We start from the raw sequence: 21,939 nt of genomic DNA, 5'->3' as shown, positions 1-21,939 counted from the left end.
TCCCTTTTTTACTTTAGTTTTACATATAAGAAACTAAAAAAGCAGGCAGAGTGTCATTAGTTGAAAAGGACCAAAGGTTTTTAGACTTCTCTTTCTCTGTCACCACTTTCAGGGAGGAAAGGAGTGAGTGTTCTATTTATGATGTCTTCCACTCTAATCCTTTACCCACTGGATCAAAAGTACTTATTCTTAACTCACTGTAGCAAAAATGAGTACCGTAGGCTACTGATGTGATTATTAACCACATACACACGGCTTTTGTTAAACTATCAATCTTCACAGAAGGCTTTTGCCTAAACCAATAAAACAGAATCAATTTAACAAATCTGAGGACAAAAATTACTAAAGTATTAAACTACTTATGCATTTCTAATCCCCAAACTCTTGTTAGCTGTTTCATTCACTCATACATTCTAACCTCCTATCCAAAGCCCTTGTCCCACCCTCATCGCCCTTCCTATTACCTTTCGAATCCCATCAAGCTCCCCTCCACCACTCCCCAAAGCCCCGAGCTGGTCCAGGTTTCATTTGCTTCAAACACCAGCCTGTCTTCCATTCAAACAACAAATCTGAAGTCTGTATCACCACTTAGATTGCCACGTGTGAGTCCAGTCTTCCCAACCAACTGCAAGTCCTTTGAGGACAAAGACTGGTAAAGAGGTCAAGAGCTCTGCATCCTGGGTGTCTATGACACACCCCAACTTCATGACCATTCACAGATGCCAACTGCAGAAATGGGCCTGACTGCTCCACTGCTCTTATAGAGTGAATGCGACCCCCGATTAAGGCACCTGAAGTGCTAACCCCCAGGACCTGAGAATGTGACCTTATCTGAATAGAGGGTCTTTACAGAGGTCACCAAATTAGAGGTCATTAGAATGGGCCCTAATCCAATGGCTGGTGTCTTTATGTAAAGGGGAAGCCTGGGGCAGCCCAGGTGGCTCAGCAGTTCAGCACTGCCTTCAGCCCAGGGCCTGATTTTGTGGAGTCCTGGGTTCGAGAGTCCCACGTCAGGCTCCCTGCATGGAGCCTGCTTCTCCCTCTGCCTGTGTCTTTGCGCCTCTCTCTCGCTCTGTCTCTCCTGAACAAATAAATAATTTTTTAAAAAAAGAAAAGGGGAAGCCCGGACAAAGAAACAGACATGCGCAGAGGACAGTGATAGGAGAGACAGAGACACCAGGAACAGTGCCAAGTGAAGATGAACGCAGAGATTGGAGGGATGCGTCTACATACCAAAGACTACCAGCAAACACCAGAAGCTTCATGAAAGGCAAAGAGGACTTTCTTGACAGCCCTCCAAAAGAACCAACCCTGCTGACTCTTGATTTTAGACTTTGGCCTCCAGAACTGTGGGACAATACACTTTTGTTATTTTAAGCCACACAGGTTTTGGCGCTTTGTATGGGCAGCTCTAAGAAACTAATATAATTGAGGTTCAAGAAAATGAACATGTGCAACAGCACTGCATAACCAAACCTTTCTAATATGATGGACACTGAAAATAATGGAGAATAAAATGAGCACAGTTTTGACCTAGAAGGAAGCAACCAAATGACAAAGAAAAATAGCCATGATACATTAAGTAAAGAGAGCAAGCTACAAATCAACCCACAGATTTTGTTGGGGGGGGGGGGGGGAGACACACATACACACATGTTTGTACATGCATAGGTAACATCTAACTACACAAACACACAGACTCTTAACAAGCAATTAACTTTTGGGAAGGACTGCTTCTCTCCTCTTTGCAGGAGATGAATTTTTTTTTTTTTTTTTTTTTTTACTTCACACAGTTTCTTACTTTTTAAAATAGTGAATGATACATTTTTTTAACGTTTTAGAAACATAGAATTAAACTATTGTTTCCAAGGTAATCAGATGTATATTATTTAACAATACACACAGTTAAACCTGATTTATTTAACTTTTAAATTACTTATTTTGATAGTTCAAAAGAATGCATTAGTTACTAAGCTACAAGGCATATTTACCACTCCATTTCTAACAGTGACCTCATCGTCATATTTCAGAGTCAGTATTAAATATAGTGTGTTTGCAAAAATAACAGAAGGGAAATAAGGCAACATTTACCAACCGCTCCATGTCTACCAGCATATAATCCTGGAGGTTTTACAAATGTTCTATCATTAAATTTCACTTCTCAACTGGTACCTACCCAGTCCAGCCTTTGCCCTGTTACAACCAAGCAACATTTAAAGAGAGCCTTGTTGGGCAGCCCCAGGGGCACAGCGGTTTAGCGCCGCCTGCAGCCCGGGGTTTGATCCTGGAGACCCGGGATCGAGTCCCATGTCAGGCTCCCTGCATGGAGCCCGCTTCTCCCTCTGCCTGTGTCTCTGCCTGTGTATGTGTGTGTGTGTGTGTGTGTCTATGAATAAATAAAATCTTAAATAAAGAGAGAGAAAGGGGGCCTGTTAACTTTGTTGTCAAACAAAAAACATACCTAAATATCCTTTCTTGAATAATCCATTCTAGGTTTATCATCTCTAAGTTTGCCTAAATCCAAACCCTTTTTTCACCTTTATGTATAAGATCTCAATTGGTGAGGTACCTAGCAACATTACCACAAAGTGGCCACTCAATAAGTGTTAGAAATCTATATCAAAGTTCCTTGGGAAGACTGAAAATTACAAATCACATTCAACTTCCCAAAGTCTAAGGTGATCTAAGTCATCACTAACAGAAAACGGCAAGAACATCACAACAAAGCCACATTGTCAGGGCTGAAATGGGCTAGTTGCAGAAGTGAGAGAGACAGGGGAGAATTAAAGCAAGCAGGCTGGCACAGCAGGGCCACAGGGTGCCCGGAGAGCCACTGACCTCAGCAAAGTTGGCCATGTGGTCTTCAAGGGACAAAAACAATAAAATTATAGAGAACAGGTGAGATTTTACTTGTTAATTTATTTTTTTAAATATTTTATTAATTTATTCATGAGAGACACACAGAGAGAGACAGAGACATAGGCAGAGGGAGAAGCAGGCTCCATGCAGGGAGCCCATGTGGGACCTGATCCTGGAACTCTGGGATCACGCCCTGAGCCAAAGGCAGACATTCAACTGCTGAGCCACCCAGGCATCCCTACTTGTTAGTTTAAAAGGGCAATCCAGTGGTCTTCAAACAAGACCACAATGTTGCCAATACCCAAATGTGGTTACTAGGATAAGGCTTGATATTCACTGGGGGGATTGGGTGGGGGGGGGTGGGGGGATGGGGATTTTTTTCATTCAACTTTTGCCTTTGAAAAGTTGACAAAGTCAAGGCATCTGCTTTACCCGGCATGGGAACATGTCAGATCTTTGCTGAAATGGATTCTCTGTAAAGGATATGCAAACCTCCTCAAATATTAAAAATGTGGTAAAAACAAATGAAACTAATTAGTAAGCTAAAGAAACTAGTTAAAAAAAAAAAAAAGAGTGAACAGTCTTTTAAAGATACATATGCAAATAACGAAAACAAAAATAATAAATTTGCCTAGCAGAATCAAAGCACAGCATTTCTGGTTTTGTTTTTGATCAATTATATCTAGTTTTGAGCCTCTGACCTTTCAAAATTGTTCCATTTGTTCACCTTTTTTTTTTTTTATTTGTTCACCTTTAAAGCAATAACCCTACCAACCATCAGTCTGAGAATATCATTAATGTTCTCCCCTAAGTCCATCAAATGATGAATGAGGAAATATTTCATTTCTATTCCTCACCTGTTCCCAGATGAACCAAAGCATCATTCAAGGCTGGAAGTTAGAAACCTTCTAAATATTATTTTTTATTTTGAAGAAATAAGAACACCCTTCTTCTCCACTATTTCAAAACATTTTCCTCATGCAAACTTCAAAGTACCAATTGCTACCCCCAAGGTACCACTGTAATCAGCCTGCATGTGAATATCTTCATAAAGTAAATTAAACACCAGGGAATCTTTCCAACATCAGCGAAAACAAAACAAAAACAAAACTGCAGAACATTCTAGAAAAAAAGATAGTAACTTCGGTTATAATGTTTCTGTCTACAGAATCTCCTATTACAAACATATTTACCATTCCAAAGAACAGAAGGCTTTTATTTTATTCTCTCCTTGTCCCTAGTACTTCCTTTACTGCTTACTTTATTTGTGCCAACATGGGCTCTTTATAAGATCCTAATTTAAAAGAATTACAGGGACGCCTGGGTGGCTCAGCGGTTGAGCATCTGCCTTTGGCTCAGGGTGTGATCCCGGGGTTCCCGGGATTGAGTCCCACTCCTACATCAGGCTTCCCACAGGGAGCCTGCTTCTCCCTCTGCCTACGTCTGCCTCTCTCTCTGGGTCTCTCATGAATAAATAAAATCTTCAAAAAAATAAAAATAAAAATAAAAGAATTACGTAAGTTCACTTGTCAATTATCCCTGAAAAACCCAGGTAGACCAAAACTGGAGAAATTAACAAAATTTACTCTCCATAATTTTAGACCTTTAAAAAAATGTTACTTGGGAAAAAAAAAAATGTTACTTGGGGACACCTGGGTGGCTCAGCAGTTTAGCACCTGCCTTTGGCTCAGGGTGTGATCCTGGGGTCCTGGGATCGAGTTCCACATTGGGCTCCCAGCGAGGAACCTGCTTCTCCCTCTGCCTATATCTCTGACTCACTCTCTGGGTCTTTCATGAATAAATAAATCTTTAAAATAAATAATTTTAAAATGTTACTTGAAGGTAATTATAGAACGTTCACTGACATAAGGTAACTGCTCCATCCCAACACAATTTGGCAAACAACTGTATTATTTAATAGGAGAGCCAAACCCACTTGATAGCTTATGGGGAGGGGGGGACCACTCTATGAACTATTAAAAATATCTTTAAAGAAAAAAAAAAAGAACCTAAAACTTTGCTTCATTAATCATCTGAGCCTCCTAACACTAGGATCCTCAAAAATATTCAAGCTTTAACATAACTACACTTTGGCAAAGCCAATTTGTAAGCCCCGTTGTAACTCCGTGTATATGGCACCTTAATGTGCCTTCCATCCTTTCCTTAGGAGAACAAGGAGTCCTATCAATAATGGTCATATGATTTTAGGTTCTATTTATAGCACAAAGGACTTCTACATGAATCATCTCACATGCATCCTCTCACGTGACCTAATGGGAATTATATTCCACTTTACAGTTGAAATCCAAGTACAAATAATTAATGAAGTGGGACTCAAAGCTACACACACACACACACACACACACACACACACACACACACAAAGCCTGGAAGTTAGGGACTTCCCAAACTCTTGTTTAAAAAGGAAGGAAAAATAATTTTGTCCCAACCATGAAAGCTCTAACATACTGGCTTGTAGATACTGTTACAGATTTGGGAGTCAAGAAACCTAGACCTCATCCCCAGTGGATGTGGGGATGACCTGAAGCCTATTTCTCTATCTGTGAAAAAGGGGTATTACTTGAGCTTTCCTAGCCCTTAATGGATCTTCAAGACACCAGTTATGGGAAAAAGGACTAGGCAACTTTGAAATGATTTTGAAGTATCTCAAAAATCAATCTACACAATTGGTTTTCTTATGTATAACAACAGTATTGTGTTAGTATATATGCTTTTTGTTTTAGGCAGGTTTCTTTTTTTTTTTTTTTTTTTTAAAACACTCTTTTTCTTTTTTTTTTTTTTTTTTAATTTATTTATTATTTATGATAGTCACACACATAGAGAGAGAGGCAGAGACACAGGCAGAGGGAGAAGCAGGCTCCATGCACCGGGAGCCCGACGTGGGATTCGATCCCGGGTCTCCAGGATCGCGCCCTGGGCCAAAGGCAGGCGCCAAACCGCTGCGCCACCCAGGGATCCCTTTAGGCAGGTTTCTTGTTTAACAGTACTTTGGTTTTTATCCTATTTGGTAGTCCCTTCATTAGAATACAGATTAATGAATCTAAATGGATTAAGTGTATGTAATAAAGCTTATTCCACTTTATTTTGGTTTTCTGTTGATCATTTTTTTTTCCTCCAAATTTTGCATCTTGCTTTTCCATTTTCCTACCCTGAAAGTCTGAGTGATAGCTGGTTTGTGGTTGCGTATATATCCTTCATTTTTAACAGGTATATATAACTTTAACATTTCTAATATGGGGGCTTTTGGGGGACCAAACCTTTATCAAGTTTTCACTACCCAATGAACAGCCTTCTCTCTACCCCATCTTGTTACTGTCATCTTAACACACACACACACACACAAGCAACTTTAATCAATCAATGTAATTAGATTTACTGGCATTCTTCTTTTTAAGATTTTATTTATTTATTCATGAGAGACCCAGAAAGAGAGAGGCAGAGACACAGGCAGAGGGAGAAGCAGGCTCCATGCAGAGAGCCCGACATGGGACTCGATCCAGGGTCTCCAGGATCACACCCTGGGCCAAAGGCAGGCGCTAAACCGCTGAGCGACCCGGGCGTCCCTTTACTGGCATTTTTTTTTTTACCAATTCCACTATTTGATTATCCCCACAACTTTCCTCTGAATTTACATTCGCCCAGGCTAAATACATATATTAATGATATCTTAATGAGAGTCGATAGTTGGCACACTCTCTTGGTACTTCTGTCCCTTCCTCCCCTCCAGCCTTACTTCTCCCAGGACTCCTTCCATGCCAAACTAGCTACAGATTGTAAAAGTAGCACTTTATCCCATGACTCTAGACCTTTGCTCGCATCTAGAATCCCACCCTTTCTTGTCTACACGATAAATGACTTCATTTCACAAAGTTCAAACCTCTTCTGTGAAGCTTTTTCCCTGAAGTCCTCTTCTCTCTCAGAGAAAGAGAACCACTTCCTCTTTAACATGTATCAATACTTATAGAAAAACCATCTCCTTGAGCTCAGTTGTTCTGTATGCCTACTGTCCTTCCAAACCTTTTCCTCATCAGGGCACACCTAGACAGTAACTGTAGAGTCCACAAAACTATACAGGGAAGACTGCTCTCACCTGGATGTGACTTGGTCAAATCCAAATACCTCCTGGCTGCCTAGAGGCCACAAGGATTACTTTCTCAGCACAACTAGAACCCATTCAGAACAAAATAAATGGGAAGCTCTGTAACACCAGGGCTTATAATTGTCATCTCTGTGTTCTCAGTACCCTCAAACACTCTGATATAATGCAGTTCTCCGTTAATACTTCCTAAAAGTACTTACTGGAAAAAAAGCACTCTGTACCAAAAAAAAAAAAACAATCAAAAAAAGCATGTCACTAATAGTTTATAAAAAATCCTCCCCATCCTGCCATGAAAAACACTATCAGACAGAAGACTTATTAGGTCACTAAAACACTAAAATAAAATCAAAGGCAACAGTACCAGAACTCAGCTAAAAGATACTGTAATTTAAAGCAGTATTCACAAGTAGGAAATGCATGGATGACTCCTGCACCTATGAAGCATTTCAATAAGAACATCTGTCAGCTATCACTGAAATAAACATCCACTTCTTGTTTTAAGTTGGAAATAAAATTTTTACTGGCATTCAGCCTTAGACATGTGGATTCCTCCAGATGGGGAGTCTAGGCAAGCTTATACACTCTGTAGGCACTACACGATTTTTAGAAAAAGCGAATTGTCTTTCTTACAAAGAAGCAACAGGAAAGCATAAGCCAGTGAACACAGAGGACTATGAAAAGCTGCAGTACCTCACATGCTATGTACCATATTAAATATCTTGTGTTTGACACTGTCACAAAATTCTTCTTAACTGAGTACTTTTGTGAAAGCAAAGATAATACTTTTTCTTCCAAAACAAATTGGGTCTATAAACTGTCTCCCTCACCTCATTCTAATACAAATTCCAAGAATAAGATTTTAAATGATCAAACTTTAGTTTTAGGTATTTTCAACAACACTGTGTCTCTGGTTGGGAGTTTTCAACCCAGCAACCCACAAGTTACTGTTCAAAATATCTAGCACTGGGGATCCCTGGGTGGCTCAGTGGTTTAGTGCCTGCCTTCAGCTCAGGGTATGACCCAGTCCCAGGATCGACTCCTGCATGGAGCCAGCTTCTCCAGCTCTGCCTGTGTCTCTGCCCCTCTCTCTCTCTCTCTCTCTCTCTCTCTCTCTCTCGCTCTCGCTCTCTCGCTGTCACTCATGAATAACTAAATCTTTTTTTAAATATCTAGCATTTACGCTTTTCTTACAACACCTTACAACACTACAGATATCTAAATAACACTCTTCCAGCCTATCAGACAAGGAGAGAATAGGTTTTAGACAAGATCTAAAAGTAGACTGAGTAACTGCATGGTAGGCCAACAAGAGATGTTATTCTAGGAAAGGACTGAGGCAGGAACAATAGGAAAATACAAAAGGAAATAAGGCCTGAAGCTGACTTTAATACAGTTCGTCCAATGATGACAAAAAGTTGAGGTATTTTTTTTCTAGTACAAAAAATAAGGCAAGATTTTTCTTTTAAAAGTAATATTCCCAACTTATCTAAACTTCTAAAACATGTTTGAGGGTGTCCCAAATTAGACTTTTATTTCCAAACAAAAGGAGTAAAATCTTTCTACAACCTAAAAGAGAAAGACAAATGCTCCATTCTTGGTTTATATCTAATCCACTTCAAAATAAATCTGTGCTTCCAGAGGCATATACTACTAATGGGCTGTTTCTTGTAATGAAAATGAACTGCAATATTTGCATTTCATAAAATAAATTTCAGTTTTACTTACTAATATTTGTTGAGCTAACATTAATTAGTAGTGCCAAAGAGTTCTTTCCACACTGAGGGGAGCAAATCAGTGTAGAGGAGTAATAAAGAACCACCACCACGGTTATAGAGTGATTACTATGAACCAGGTATCATTTTACACCCATTTTACAGATGAGGAAACCATGGCACAGAAATTAAATTGTCCAAGGTCACACTCACACCTAAGGAAACAAATACAGAATCTCAAAAAAGGGCACCAATTCAAAATTATTTTAGATGGTATTAGAAAAGAAAAAATTTTCAAATATAAGTAGTTACATAGATTAGCCTATTAATAAATAAAATGGCAGTATCACTAACCTCCACTAAATGCTTTTACAGGAAGAAATATATTTTTACTTCTGACTGTAATTGTCCATGAACAAAACTGTGAAATAGGCATAACTCATATTTATATATAATTCCACACTCTTTATATTACCTAAAACATGAATGGATGCAACCTACTAAATGGGGAAAATATCTGCAAATCATTATCTGGTAAAGGACTAATATCCAAGATACAAAGAACCCATTCATACAGCTCACTACCAAAAAAAAAAAAAAATCTGATTTTGTAAATGGGCGAAAGATCTGAACAAGCATTTTTCCAAAGACACACAGCCAATAGATATATGAAAAGATGCTCATCATTAATCTTCAAAGAAATGCAAATCAAAACCACAATAAGGTACAACCTCATACCTGTTAGAATGTATTAGCAAAAATATAAGAAATAAGTAAAAGGGAACCTTTGTGCAATATTGGTGGAAATGTAAATTGGTACCACTATGGTAAACAGTATGAAGTTTTATCAAAAAAATTAAACCTAGAACTACTATATGATCCTACAATTCCACTTCTGGGTGTTTACCTGAAGACAATGAAAACACTAACTCAAAAAGATATACGCACCTCTGTGTTCACTGCAGCAGTGTTTACAATAGCCAAGACACAGAAGCGACCTAAGTATCAACCAATGGATGAATGGCTAATAAAAAAAATTATGGTACGTACATAAAACAGAATATTACTCAGCCAGAAAAAAGAATGCAATCTTGCCATACACAACACCATGGATGGACCTAGAGGGTATTATGTTATGTGAAGTAAATCAGACAGAGAAAGACAAATACTGTATGATCTCTCATACATGGACTCTTAAAAAAACAAAAACAAAAAACATCAAACTCATAGATACAGAGAACAGATTGGCAGCTGTAGGGCTACAGGTGGGGGCGGAGGGGTGGTCAAAAAGGAAGAAGAAAAAAATTAATAGATAAAACATGATTAGAGCTTCCAAAATAATGATGACATCAATAATAACTGATACACTCTTAGGAATCAAAGTATTCAGTTTTAGATCTTGAAGGAAACAAACACACAAGAAATATTTATTAAACTGTCTAATCTAATCCCTTTATTTCACAGATGAGAAAAATCAACTAAGAAAATTTTAAGACATTTTCCCATATATATACAGAGCTAAATGTCAAAATGCGAATTTATCTTCTGGTCCAACTGTTCTTTTTAATGTATCATGCTGTAAGATACATAGTAAAATATTCAATATTGGGATGCCTGGGTGGCTCAGTGGTTTAGCGCTTGCCTTCGCTTGCCCAGGGCATAAGCCTGGAGTCCCGGGATTGAGTCCCATATCGGGCTCCCTGCATGGAGCCTGCTTCTCCCTCTGCTTGTGTCCCTGGCGCACTCTCTCTCTCTCTCTGTCTCTCATGAATACATAAAAATAAAATCTTAAAAAAAAAAAATTAAAAATTAAGTTTCTGGAATTAAGTTACTAACAAAATCTAAATTAGATTTTTGGTTAGACTAAATCTGGAAAAATGAAGGTTTCTGGAAAAAAATTAATGCTACTAAGTAAACAAGTGCTTAAATCAGCTTTTCTGAGACAGTAAAAGTTTCAGAACTAGAATAAAAATGATTTCAAAGGCAGGAAGAAAGAAACTTGCAAGTAACAAAATGGAGGTTTTCCATCTTTGGGGGCCTAGTCAAAAGCCTGGAATCAAATAAGACAACAAGACATGTTATGAATAAGTCTGACTGAACTAGCCACATGGATCATGGTAGGGTAAATAATTAACCTGCTCTGAGATCTATTATAAAAAGATTAGTCAGAAATAGAAGGTAAGCAAAACCACATGATACAAAATAAAACCAGTCTTTATAGACATTCCACACATTTGCATATGATACTTAAAACTATACTTTTCAAGCATATTAAAAGTTTCAAATCCCAATGGTCTTACCTTTGTGAAAACTAATAAGTGCCTAAGATTAGAATAAACCCATTATCTTTTACAAAATTCCATTTCTACTAACTATATGACTTTATCCTCTAATGATCAATAAAATAACCTGTCAACAACCTAGTAGCCTATCACTATACCTCTCTCTGAGTTAACAATCTTGCCTTATTATCATTTTAATCATTTAACTACCCATGCTTATCCTACAATTGTACAAATTTAAAAACTAGCAAGATAATCATTCATAGGGAAAACTGAAACATAAAATTTTATCTAGGGTATAAGCTCAATTAAGTTTTTTTAAAAAGACAAAATGTGCTCCAGGAGGTATTTTCTTTTTTGCTTAAGAGTTTTCAAATGCTTTTTACAGAATATTTTCCAAATTGCCTATGAAAATGTATCATTTTTAATAACCAAAATGTATTTCAGCCAAAATCAGATTAGCAGGCTTAAATAAAACTTTTATAACACTTACTTTAAATGTTCTCTCCACTAAGCCTCCTCAAACACATGCTCAAACATTCCTTATCAGTATTTAACCATTTACATTAAAAAAAAATACTCCTTTTTGAACTTTTCCTGCCTAAAATTAACATTTATGGTAAAAACAGCAAAAATTAGTAGAACAGTAACAACTCACTTTGAATGTTCCTATCAAAGCAGCACAATTTTACTAATAAAATAGTAATAAAAACTTAACTATTTTACTAATAAAAGAATTACATCCATCCTATTTCCTGAGAAGGAACAAAGCATTTTATTATTAAATACAATATTCAGGCTGCATGAAAGGAGACCAGAGTGCACACACACCCATATCCACACCCACCACCCACCCCTGGGAGCAATCAACAGGGCACAGGCTTTGAGGGTTCTTCCTCTCTTTCCTTTTTTTCTGGAGTGATGATAAATTACACTGACATTACACACATGTTAACTCTCACTGAGTGACCCCAATGAGACTCAAAACTAAAGATAAACAGCCAGCTTCACCTGTGACTTTCCTCCAGTAAGTAGTTTAAGAGCTACTATGTATAGGGTGCTGTGTGTTAGATATAGGCTTTTAAGAAGTAAATCTGTCAGACCCACGGAGAGCTGACTTGTGGCCTTGACCTCTCCATGTTCTAATGGCTCTACTTCCCCTGCTGTGACTGGGAGTGGGCAAGCAGCCAGACCAGGGCCACCCCAGGATCTACCACTCCTAGTAGAACAATTTCTCCTTTATCCAATCCCCTTTCTCAACAATCTCTTCCCAGCCATGACTTCTACAACCCAAACAGGAAGGGATGTAATGGTGCCAGTTGGCATTAACAATCATTAGGCAGCCCCTACCACTGTGCTAAGAGCACCTGCTTCCAAGTAACAGCCATGACCCACATTATAACTTTCTAGTTAGGCCACCCAAACTGCTCTCCAATTCCCACGGCAATTTCCAAACCTAGGCCCCTCTGTATGTATCCAGCCACTTTTCCCATCATTTCACAATTATTAAGTACACTATTTAATATTAGGTAACTACTATGTGATATCTGAAGCTACCTCAAAGGCAAAACAGATACCGTGTGATACTGAAAATATATTATTTCATGGACAAATAAGGAGACATTTCTAGAGGTTTCTTTGCAAACTTAATCCCTATAAATCTAAACAGAATCATTCAGGTCAGGCTATAACACTAACTTAAGAAAAACAGATTTTCACATGTTAGCAGAACAATAGTGACCTAGAATAAGATGTTCCTGAAAAGATTTGTTTTTAACAGTTACTTAATCCAATGAAGGTATTGCCAATTTGCCCAGATACCTTATGTTGACAAATGAAAAAGTTAAGTAAACTTCACTATTTCCTAGAATAAAACTCCAATTCATCATTAAATATTTTCACAGATGCTGATTCTCTGAGAAGCAGAATCATTCTCTTTAGGACCAGCCCCTCCTCCCTGCCACTCCCAGCCTCATCCATGCTGAACAGGCTTCCGCAGACGGGTAGGCGAAATAAAGGGCTCTGGGAAATTGTTCTAGCATTTGCAGAAGTTAGTGATCCACCAAACTGCAGAAATAAGCACTAGTCCTTCCCTTTAAGGCCTTCACAGTCTAATAAGAGAAAAATTTACAACACAGCAAGTATGATAAATGCTACTGAGATTACAAAAACTGTGTGAAATCATATGCGGGGGATGGAGGGTAGAGATGGACAGGGGTAGGATTATTCAGGTAAGGCTACCAGCTTAAGAGACAGGTAGGCACTCACCAGACAAGAAGCGAAGGAGGAGTGTTCAAGCCTACCAAAATAGCATCTACAAAGGCATAAAGGTAAATACCTTTACTTTTCTTGACTGTCAATTTTGTAACTCTTAGGATGGGATGCAGTCTTTTTTTTTTTTTTTTTTTTTATTTATTTTATTTTATTTATTTTTTTTTTTTTATGATAGTCACACAGAGAGAGAAAGAGAGAGGCAGAGACACAGGCAGAGGGAGAAGCAGGCTCCATGCACCGGGAGCCCAACGTGGGATTCGATCCCGGGTCTCCAGGATCGCGCCCTGGGCCAAAGGCAGGCGCTAAACCGCTGCGCCACCCAGGTCCCTGCAGTCTTCTTTAAAGAATAAGATTACAGATTACTTTGAAATACACAGCATTATTTTGGGAGCGCATCAGAATTTATTCAAATACGAATATAGATACATCCGATTCTAACACTGGTTTTGGAACAATCTTATTGGACCAGGCACTGATGTTTCCTTACTCACCAACAATATACACACACCACATGCAATTAATGCACTTCAGTGGAAGCCCTAGAAAGAGCTTTGAAGTCTGACATTCTTCAGGTTAGAATCCCTTACTCAGCGTTTGACTTGGCAAATCTCTTCCTCGTTTTCCTAATCTAATTAGAGCATTTATATTTATTAATATGTTTACCTGAATACTGTTTGTGTCCCTCAACGAGATCATCAACACCATGAAAGCAGGGACCGCCTTGATCACTATTATTTCCCCAGCATCAGCCAGTCTCTTGCCCTTAGCAAGGGCTAAGTATGCACCTTATATACTTGAATGAATGAACGGTCAGTAAAGTGTAAAACACATCACTCCTGAAGCAATAGACTTTGACAATGAACTATGACCAGACAATCTGTATAGCTCAGCAATCTGGAAACATTATCACTTTCAAAGAATTAATTATCACATTCCTTCTGAAACAGAATAAGATAGTAATTGGCATATCTAAAAATAATTCATCCAAATGATCCCAGGGAATCGTTTATTAATACAGTCCTTTAATATCAATGCTTTCCTAAAACGTACATTGCAAGAAAGAACAAACATCCTTTTGGGGAAATGGATTCTTCAGTGACTCACTCCTGAACGTGATTTCTTTAAGACTGTAGATTTTAATCCCACCTGACTTCAGCCATTTTTTTGTACTGTTCCTCAGAGTGCAGTATAGAATCTGCTTCTAAAGCATCCTTCCTTCCACTCTGATTCACCACTCCTTAAAGAAAGGCACATAAAACGTACCACCCTACCCTCAAATCGAATAGGGCTTGGGGAATCTCCTTAGGCAACGGAGCGCACAAAAAGGGGCAGAAGAGCAGAAGGAAAGGTTTCAGACATTCTAATAACAATCTGTAGGCCCATACTGCAAAGAATAACTTTTCTCTGTGAGGGCTCAGAATTATGATCCCTCGACGTAAGCACCTAAGGAGCTAATGAAACGAATGTGCCCCATCGTGCGGAGAAACTGTGGCCCTCCTGGGCGCCCACCCCACGCCACCCCACCCCCAATCACGAAAACACCAAGACTAAACGCACTCACGTTCGGCTTTAATTAATTCGGGACTTTGCAACAGGCATTAGCACTTCTCCCCGAAAGTGTATTTAAAAGCCCCAACGAAACCAAACAGCCACGCTTGCAGTCAGTCCCCGTAGAGGAGCCCTTCCAGCTACACGCAGATGCGCCTGGCGGATTAAAGTAAACAATCGACCGGGGAAGCTTAAGCTGTTTCCAAGATTAACGTGGATTTGCAAAGACAAGACCGCCACCTGGACACGCGGGAGGAAAGCGGAGAGCTCGCCGCTCCGGGAGCGTAAGAAAATGGGGAAAAAATTCAACAGCACTTATTTAAAGTTTCCACCTTCACACACACCCCCTTCCCCCAGGCAGCGGGCGGGAGCCTCGGCCTCGCAGAGGCGCGCGGAGGAAATCTGCACTTGACTTCCGTCCTCTCCCGGCAGGAATGAGACCCTGCCTTCCCGCCCGGACCCCCGCCGCCCCCGGCCCCGGCCCCGGCCCCGGCCCCGGCCCCGCCGCCCCCCCGCTCCGCGCACCGGGAGGCGCTGCTCGGCGTCCCCCCCTCCGAGCCCAGCCCGGGCCCGGGCCCGCGCCGCGCGCCGCCCGCCGCCCGCCGCCCGCCAGCCCACAGCTCGGGGTGCGCCTCGCGGCTCCGGCCCGGCGCGGGGGAGGGGGAGACTCGGGCAGCGGAGGCCGGGGGCCCCGACCGCCGCCTCCCCGCTCCCCGGGAACAGCCGAGCCCCCGCGCCCGCCGCCGTCCAACCGCCCCCGCCCGGGCCCGAGCCGCCGGCCCCGCGCTAGGCCCCGCGGGCCGCCCGGGCGAGGGGCGAGGGCCGAGGGGCGAGGGGCGAGGGGCGGGGACGAGGGCCGCGTCCCGGCCGCCCGCGCTGCCCTCCCGCCGCACCTACCATGGTACAGATGGAGGCGAATTTGGAGACTGTCATTAGGATTTCCATCCGCCCAACGCCATCTTCCACCCAATCACAGCGGCGGCGGCGGCGGCGGCGGGCGGGGGAGGAGAGGAGCCGGGCCGCCCGCTCGCACCGCAGCCCGCGGGCGGACCCCGAGCCGCCGCGGACCCACGCACCGAGCCTGCTCTGCCGCCGCTGCCCTCGTCGCCGCCGGCGCTCCGGCACTCCCCGCCTCGGGCCCCAGTCCCCGCCTGCCGCCCGCTCGCCCGCCCGCCCCCGGCTCCTCCCCGGCGCAGGGCGCAGCCGCTGCCTCGGGGCCCGCGCCTGCCCGCGAAGCCGCCCGCCACGACACCCCGCCCTGCGCGCGGCGAGCGGGCTCCGCCGAGGCCCTAAAGCCCGGCCTGCCCGGCAGCTGCGCGGCCCAGCGGCGCGCCCCGCCCCCCCGCCGCGCGCCCCGCCCGCCCCGCCGACCGCCCGCGCGGCCCCGCCCACCCGCCGCGCGCCCCGCCCGCCCCGCGACCGCCCGAGCGGCCCCGCCCACCCGCCGCGCGCCCCGCCCGCCCCGCCGGCCGCCCGAGCGGCCCCGCCCACCCGCCGCGCGCCCCGCCCACTCCGCCGCGCACGACTCCGACCCCGGGGCGCGCGAGCTGGGGGACTCCGGCGCGGCCCCACCCCGCGCTCGGCCAGACCCCGCCTCCCGCCCGCGTCCCTCGCGGTCCTAGAGCCCGGGCCCCGGCAGAGCCCAGGCTGCTCGAGCGGCGCGGGGGCCCCGAGGGCAGCGGGGGCGGGTCGTCCAGTCGGTGCGCGGGCGGCGGCGGCGACCTGGCTGAGCCCGGAGAAGGACTGAGCCCCAGCCTCTGCTAAGGGCGAGGGGACAGCTGGTCCCCACTGCTCAAACATGAAACGGAGGTGATCTGGATAATTCTGGGTGGGGTGGGAGGAAACCTGCCTCTGTTACGGTTAAAATAACCGGGTAACCCGACATCCCCAGCGCTTAACAAAATACCAGGTGGTCTGTGGGGTCTTTGACCTGTAGTGGGTGAATCACCTGGGTCAAAGCACCATAACTTAGCGAAAGACAAAAAAGAAACTATATACTTAGCTCCCTCAATTAGGAAGAAAGATAAGTGATGGGGAGCGGGGGCCAAGCTGCCTTCCCGCCTCCCTGTTGGCCGTAAATTTAGAATATGTTTATAAATATAGTACCTAAATATATTTGTTCTGAAAGTTGAGTTGCAAAACAGAGAAGATCTCAACCCAACAGTGATGATGATGTTGCCATAGACAAGAAGTCTCCCGAGTGAGAAAAATGTCCTGTGAGAAACCCTTAAGCAGGGTCAGCTAGGGGTACAGTTCCTCTTTTCTACTTTTATAAAATACATCATTGCATCCTGTTCATGTCAGGAAGCTTAGCTTTATTTCTTCCTATTTGAGAAAGTAGTTCAAGTTAGCAGAATAACTTTATTATATTAGAAAGCTTGTAATATTTCGCAATTGTGATGCGAGCTGCAGCGATGGGGTATTTTTTTTTTCAGGTTCCCCGTTTCAGTGTGGCTGAGGGCCTGAATTCAGATAAAGCTCCAAAATCAGATATGCCTTACCTAATAGGTTCAAAGCATTCAAAACACAAAGCAAACAAAATTTAGGTGCAAAACAATTTCTGGTACATGAATGCCGTTTCCATAGTGATTTCCATTATAAGCTTGCTTGGGGAAAAAAATTGCAAATAGAATATAGCCAAGTCCCATAGTAGCTGGCTTGGTTCTCCAAACACCTACCACCGGGTAAGCTGGGGCCCTCCCTATTTGCCCTGATACCCAAGCCAGTGCTTTGGACCCGGCTTTTCACCACCACACACTCAGGTACTCGGAGTGCTTGTCTCCCGGTCTCCCTTCCTACACTTGGAAGTATCATGCACCTGAATTCTTTCTATGTTCTATTCTGCTTAGACCCCCAGGGCCTACCAGTGTCACCACACTGGCAGACCCTGTCTTGCCTATTTAGATAAATGCCTGTTGTAATCCTGCTCTCCCCCATTTACTCTTCTGTTCCAGGAAACAGGTCTAATGTACAAGAATTTGAGCCCTGCCCTCCATCTACACTGCCCATGCCACTTTGTCCGTGAATCCTAAAATGTCACAGGAACAGAGGCCACCAGCTTTACATAAGAACAGGCCTTTTTAAAATGGATTCCTTATAGAATTACCAAGAGTTGTGTCTAGGGGATATCATAACCTTAAAATCCATAAGGGATGTCATAGATCCTAATTGCAGAATTTCACAATGCCTTGTCTCCCCAGCTTAAAGTTTACTGGGGAGGCACAGTACAAAAAGAGATTCTTCTATATGCTAGGTACCGTAATTGGGTACTTTTTAACAATATGTAATATAGTTAGGATTTGACTAAAGGGGCACCTGGGTGACTGTGGTTGAGCATCTGCCTTTGGCTCAGGTCCTGACCCCAGAGTCCTGGGATCAAGTCCTGCATCCAGCTCCCTACTCAGCAGGGAATCTGTTTCTCTCTCTCTCCTTCACTCTGCCTCTCTCTCTCCCTCTGCCTGCTACTCCACCTGCTCATGCTCACTTACTCTCTCTCAAATAAAAAATAAAATCTTAAAAAAAAGGAAATATCTTAAAAAAAAAAAAAAAAGATTTGACTGAAACACAGCCCTTTGGTACCCAGAGCTTAGGAGGGGTCATCTGGGCTTAGAACCCAGTTTTTACCTGCAGCTATATCAGCTTTACAGAGACCTTCACTGCACCTCGAGAGAGATGGGTGTGTACAACAAATGGACTTCTTTTGGGACTTTCTGAGTGTGTAAACTATAAAATATACCCAAATAACTTCAAAGACCAAGCAAGTAAACAAACTAGGGCCAAGCTTAGCCTAGTTGGTCCCACAGTATTTTAAAATTTTTTTCATTTGAATAGTTTTACACAATCCTGTAATGTCCTTGCAAGCCACTTTATTTTTTCTACTCCCATCTTATCTCCAGTTGACCACATGTCACCTCATACAGGCAAACCATGGAGATATTGTGGGTTCAGTTCCAGACCATCATAATAAAGCAAATATTGCAATAAAGCAAGTCAAATTAATGTTGGGGTTTCCCAGTACATAAAATAGTTATGTTTACACTATAATGTAGTCTTCTAAGTGCAATAGCATTACGTCTAAAAGCAATGTGTGTTACCTCAACTTAAAAAATACTTTATTACTACAAAATGTGAACTGTCGTCCAAACCTTCAGTGAGTCCTAATCCATTTGCTGGTGGAGGGTCTTGCCTCAGTGTTGATCTGCTGACTCATCAGGTTGGTGGCTGCAGCAATTTCTTAAAAGAAGATAATAAAGTTTGCCACATTGACCCACTCTTCCTTTCATGAATGATTTCTGGGTAACACGTGATGCTATTTGATAGCATTTTACCCACAGTGGAACTTTTTTTCAAAACAGTCAGACCTCTCAAACTCTGCTGCTGCTTTATCGGCTAAATTGATGCATTATTCTAAAGCCTCTGTGGTCAACCCAACAATCTTTACAGCATCTTCACCAGGAATAGACTTGATCTCAAGAAAACATTTTCTTTGCTCATCCATGAAAAGTAGCCCCTCATCCGTTCAAGTTTGATCATGAGATGGCAGCAATGTGGTCCCATCTTCAGACCCCACTTCTAATTCCAGTTCTCTTGCTGTTTCTAGCACATCTGTAGTTACTGCCTCCACTGACGTCCTGAACCCCTCCCCTCCAAGTCCTCTGTGAGGTTGGGAACCAACTTCTTCCAAACTCCTGTGGATGTGGATAGTTTGCCCTCTACCATGAATGTTTTCAAAGCATGTAGAATGGCAAATCCTTTCCAGAAAGGTTTTATTTGCTTCACCCAGATTTATCACAGGGATCACTCTCTGTGCCTATAACCTTACCACATGTATTTACTAAAATATAAGACCTTCAGGGTTTCAGACATAGCAGAGCAGCTCTCTCACTGCAATCTATTAAAAGTCAGTCCTCAACCCAAGACAAAAATACTAAAAATAATAACAATAATAAAATGAAGAATAAGACCTGAGGGTCTAAATGAGTCATTGATCTGTGGGCTGTAGAATGGATATTGTGTCAGCAGGCATGAAGACCACATTCATCTCATTGCACATCTCCATTAGAGCTCCTGGGTGACCAGGTGCATTGTCAATGAGAAGTAATATTTTTAAAAGAATCATTTTTCTCAGCAGTGGAGCTCATCAGTGGGCTTCAAATATTCAGTAAACTGTGTTATGAACACATGTGTTATCATTCAGACTTTGTTGTGTCATGTAATAAAGCACAGGGAGAGTACATTTAGCATCATTCGAAGGGTCCTAGGATTTTCAGGATGGTCAGCAAACACTGACTTCACGTCACCAGCTGCATTAGCTGCTGACAAGAAGCTTTGAAGCCAAGCACTGACTTCTCCTCTAGCTCTGAAAATCCTCGATGGCATCTTCTTCCAATAGAAGGCTATTTTGTCTATATTGAAAACCTGTTGTTGAGTGTAGCCACCTTCATTACTACCTTAGTTAGATAATTATGGATGATTTGCTGCAGCTTCTACACCAGCCCTTGCTGCTTCACCTCATACTTTATATTCTGGAGTTGGCTTCGTTCCTTAAACCCCATGAAGCAACCTCAGCCAGCTTCAGACTTTTCCTCTGCAGCTTCCTCACTGCTCTCAGCCCTCATAGAATGACAGAGAGTTAGGGCCTTGCTCTGGATTAGGTTTTGGCTTAAGGGAAGGTTGTGGCTGGTTTGATCTTCTACCCAGACCCCTCAAACTTTCTCCATATCAACAGTGAAACTGTTTCACTTACATATCATTCGTAACATAGCACTTTTAATTTCCTTCAAGATTGTTTCCTCTGCATTCCCAACTTGGCTAAACGTTTGATGCAAGAGGCCTAGCTTTTGGCCTATCTCAGCTTTCAACATGCCTTCCTCACTAAGCTTAATCATTTCTAGCTTTGATTTAAAGTGAGAGACATGTGACTTATTCTTTCACTTGAGCACTTAGAGGCCACGGTAGGGTTACCAATTGGCCTAATTTCAATATTGTTTCTCAGGGAACAGAGAGGTCTGAGGAAAGGGAAAGAGAATGGAGAACAACCTAAGCAGCTGGAACACATACATTTATGGGTGCAGTCTTTGGCACCCCAAAACAATTACAAAGTGATTGCAAAATCACTGGTCACACAGGGTACCTGGGTGGCTCAGTCGGTTAAGCGTCTGCCTTTGGTTCAGGTCATGATCCCAGGGTCCTGGGATGGAGCCCTGCATCAGGCTCCCTGCTCAGCAGGGAACCTGCTCCTCCCTCTCCCTCTGCCCCCCTTGCGCTATTTTTCTGTTCTCAAGATGAATACAGTCTTTAAAAAAAAAAAAGAAAAGAATGAGGATAAAAATATAATAAGTAAATAAGATCAGAAAGCACCGTAAGAGATATAATAATGAAAACCTCTGAGATATTGCAAGAACTAGCAAAATGTGACACACAGACATGTAGTAAGCACAGGATGTTGGAAGAATGGCTGGACACACGATTGCCACAAGCCTTCAAAATAAAAACCCACAATGTCTGTGAACCACAACAAAGGTGAAGAGCAATGGAATGAGGCATGCTTGTGTACTGCTTGTTATTTCTCTTCTCCCTGAAGGCATTTGGGTTTGTACCAGCTAGCATAAATAAACAAAATTTTGCCTGTGGTGGCGTGGGGAAGGAAGTAAGGAGAAGGAGGTAAGATGGGGGGTAAGACAACATGATGGTAATGTTTCCTGAGGACTTTTTTATGCACGAAACAACTTATCAAATCCTCACAACAATCCAGCGAGGTAAGTGCTATTATTATCTCCATTATCTAGGTTGGGAAACTGAGGCACAGAGCTAGCTTTCCTAGATTTGCACGGAAATTTGCAGCTAGTAAGCAACGGAACCAGGATTTGAACCTGGCTGCCAAGGCCACATTTGCATCCACTCTGCTATACCAGCTCAGGTAAAAGTGCCTCATTTTGATTCTGGTATAATAAGGTAGGATGAGAGGCACTGATTCCTTTGAGACCCACATGTAGGCTTTAGTTATGAAATATATTCAAATAGAGATTTCTTTTCCTCAGTTTCTCCATCTGGAAAATAAAGGTAATAGTTATGTCTACCTCAGAGGGGTGCAGCAAAGATAAAACGTGGAGACATGTTGAGAACAGTGCCTGGCACTTGATGC

At 42.5% G+C, this 21,939-nt stretch overlaps 1 protein-coding gene across 4 annotated transcripts in view; it reads right to left on the bottom strand.

The window, feature by feature from the left end:
• Positions 1 to 21,939, bottom strand: part of USP12 (ubiquitin specific peptidase 12) — a 145,832-nt gene that overhangs the window by 72,189 nt on the left and 51,704 nt on the right. Inside the window, exon 1 of one of the 4 annotated variants that reach the window (XM_025462642.3) lies at positions 15,693 to 15,865. The exons of 1 other annotated variant lie outside the window; for it this stretch is intronic. In XM_025462642.3, coding sequence (XP_025318427.1) covers positions 15,693 to 15,740 — 48 coding nt within the window. In that variant the 5' untranslated portion in view covers positions 15,741 to 15,865. Of the gene's footprint in view, positions 1 to 13,910; positions 13,968 to 14,808; positions 15,013 to 15,692; positions 15,866 to 21,939 lie in introns of those variants that run through there. 2 more of the 4 variants (XM_035715950.2, XM_049100980.1) reach the window with 2 other exon arrangements.

Source organism: Canis lupus, chromosome 25 (genome assembly GCF_003254725.2).
Source record: "Canis lupus dingo isolate Sandy chromosome 25, ASM325472v2, whole genome shotgun sequence".
Taxonomy (NCBI): Eukaryota; Metazoa; Chordata; class Mammalia; order Carnivora; family Canidae; genus Canis; species Canis lupus.
The sequence above is the reverse complement of the archived record's forward strand: the minus strand, read 5'-3'. Positions and strand labels throughout refer to the sequence as shown.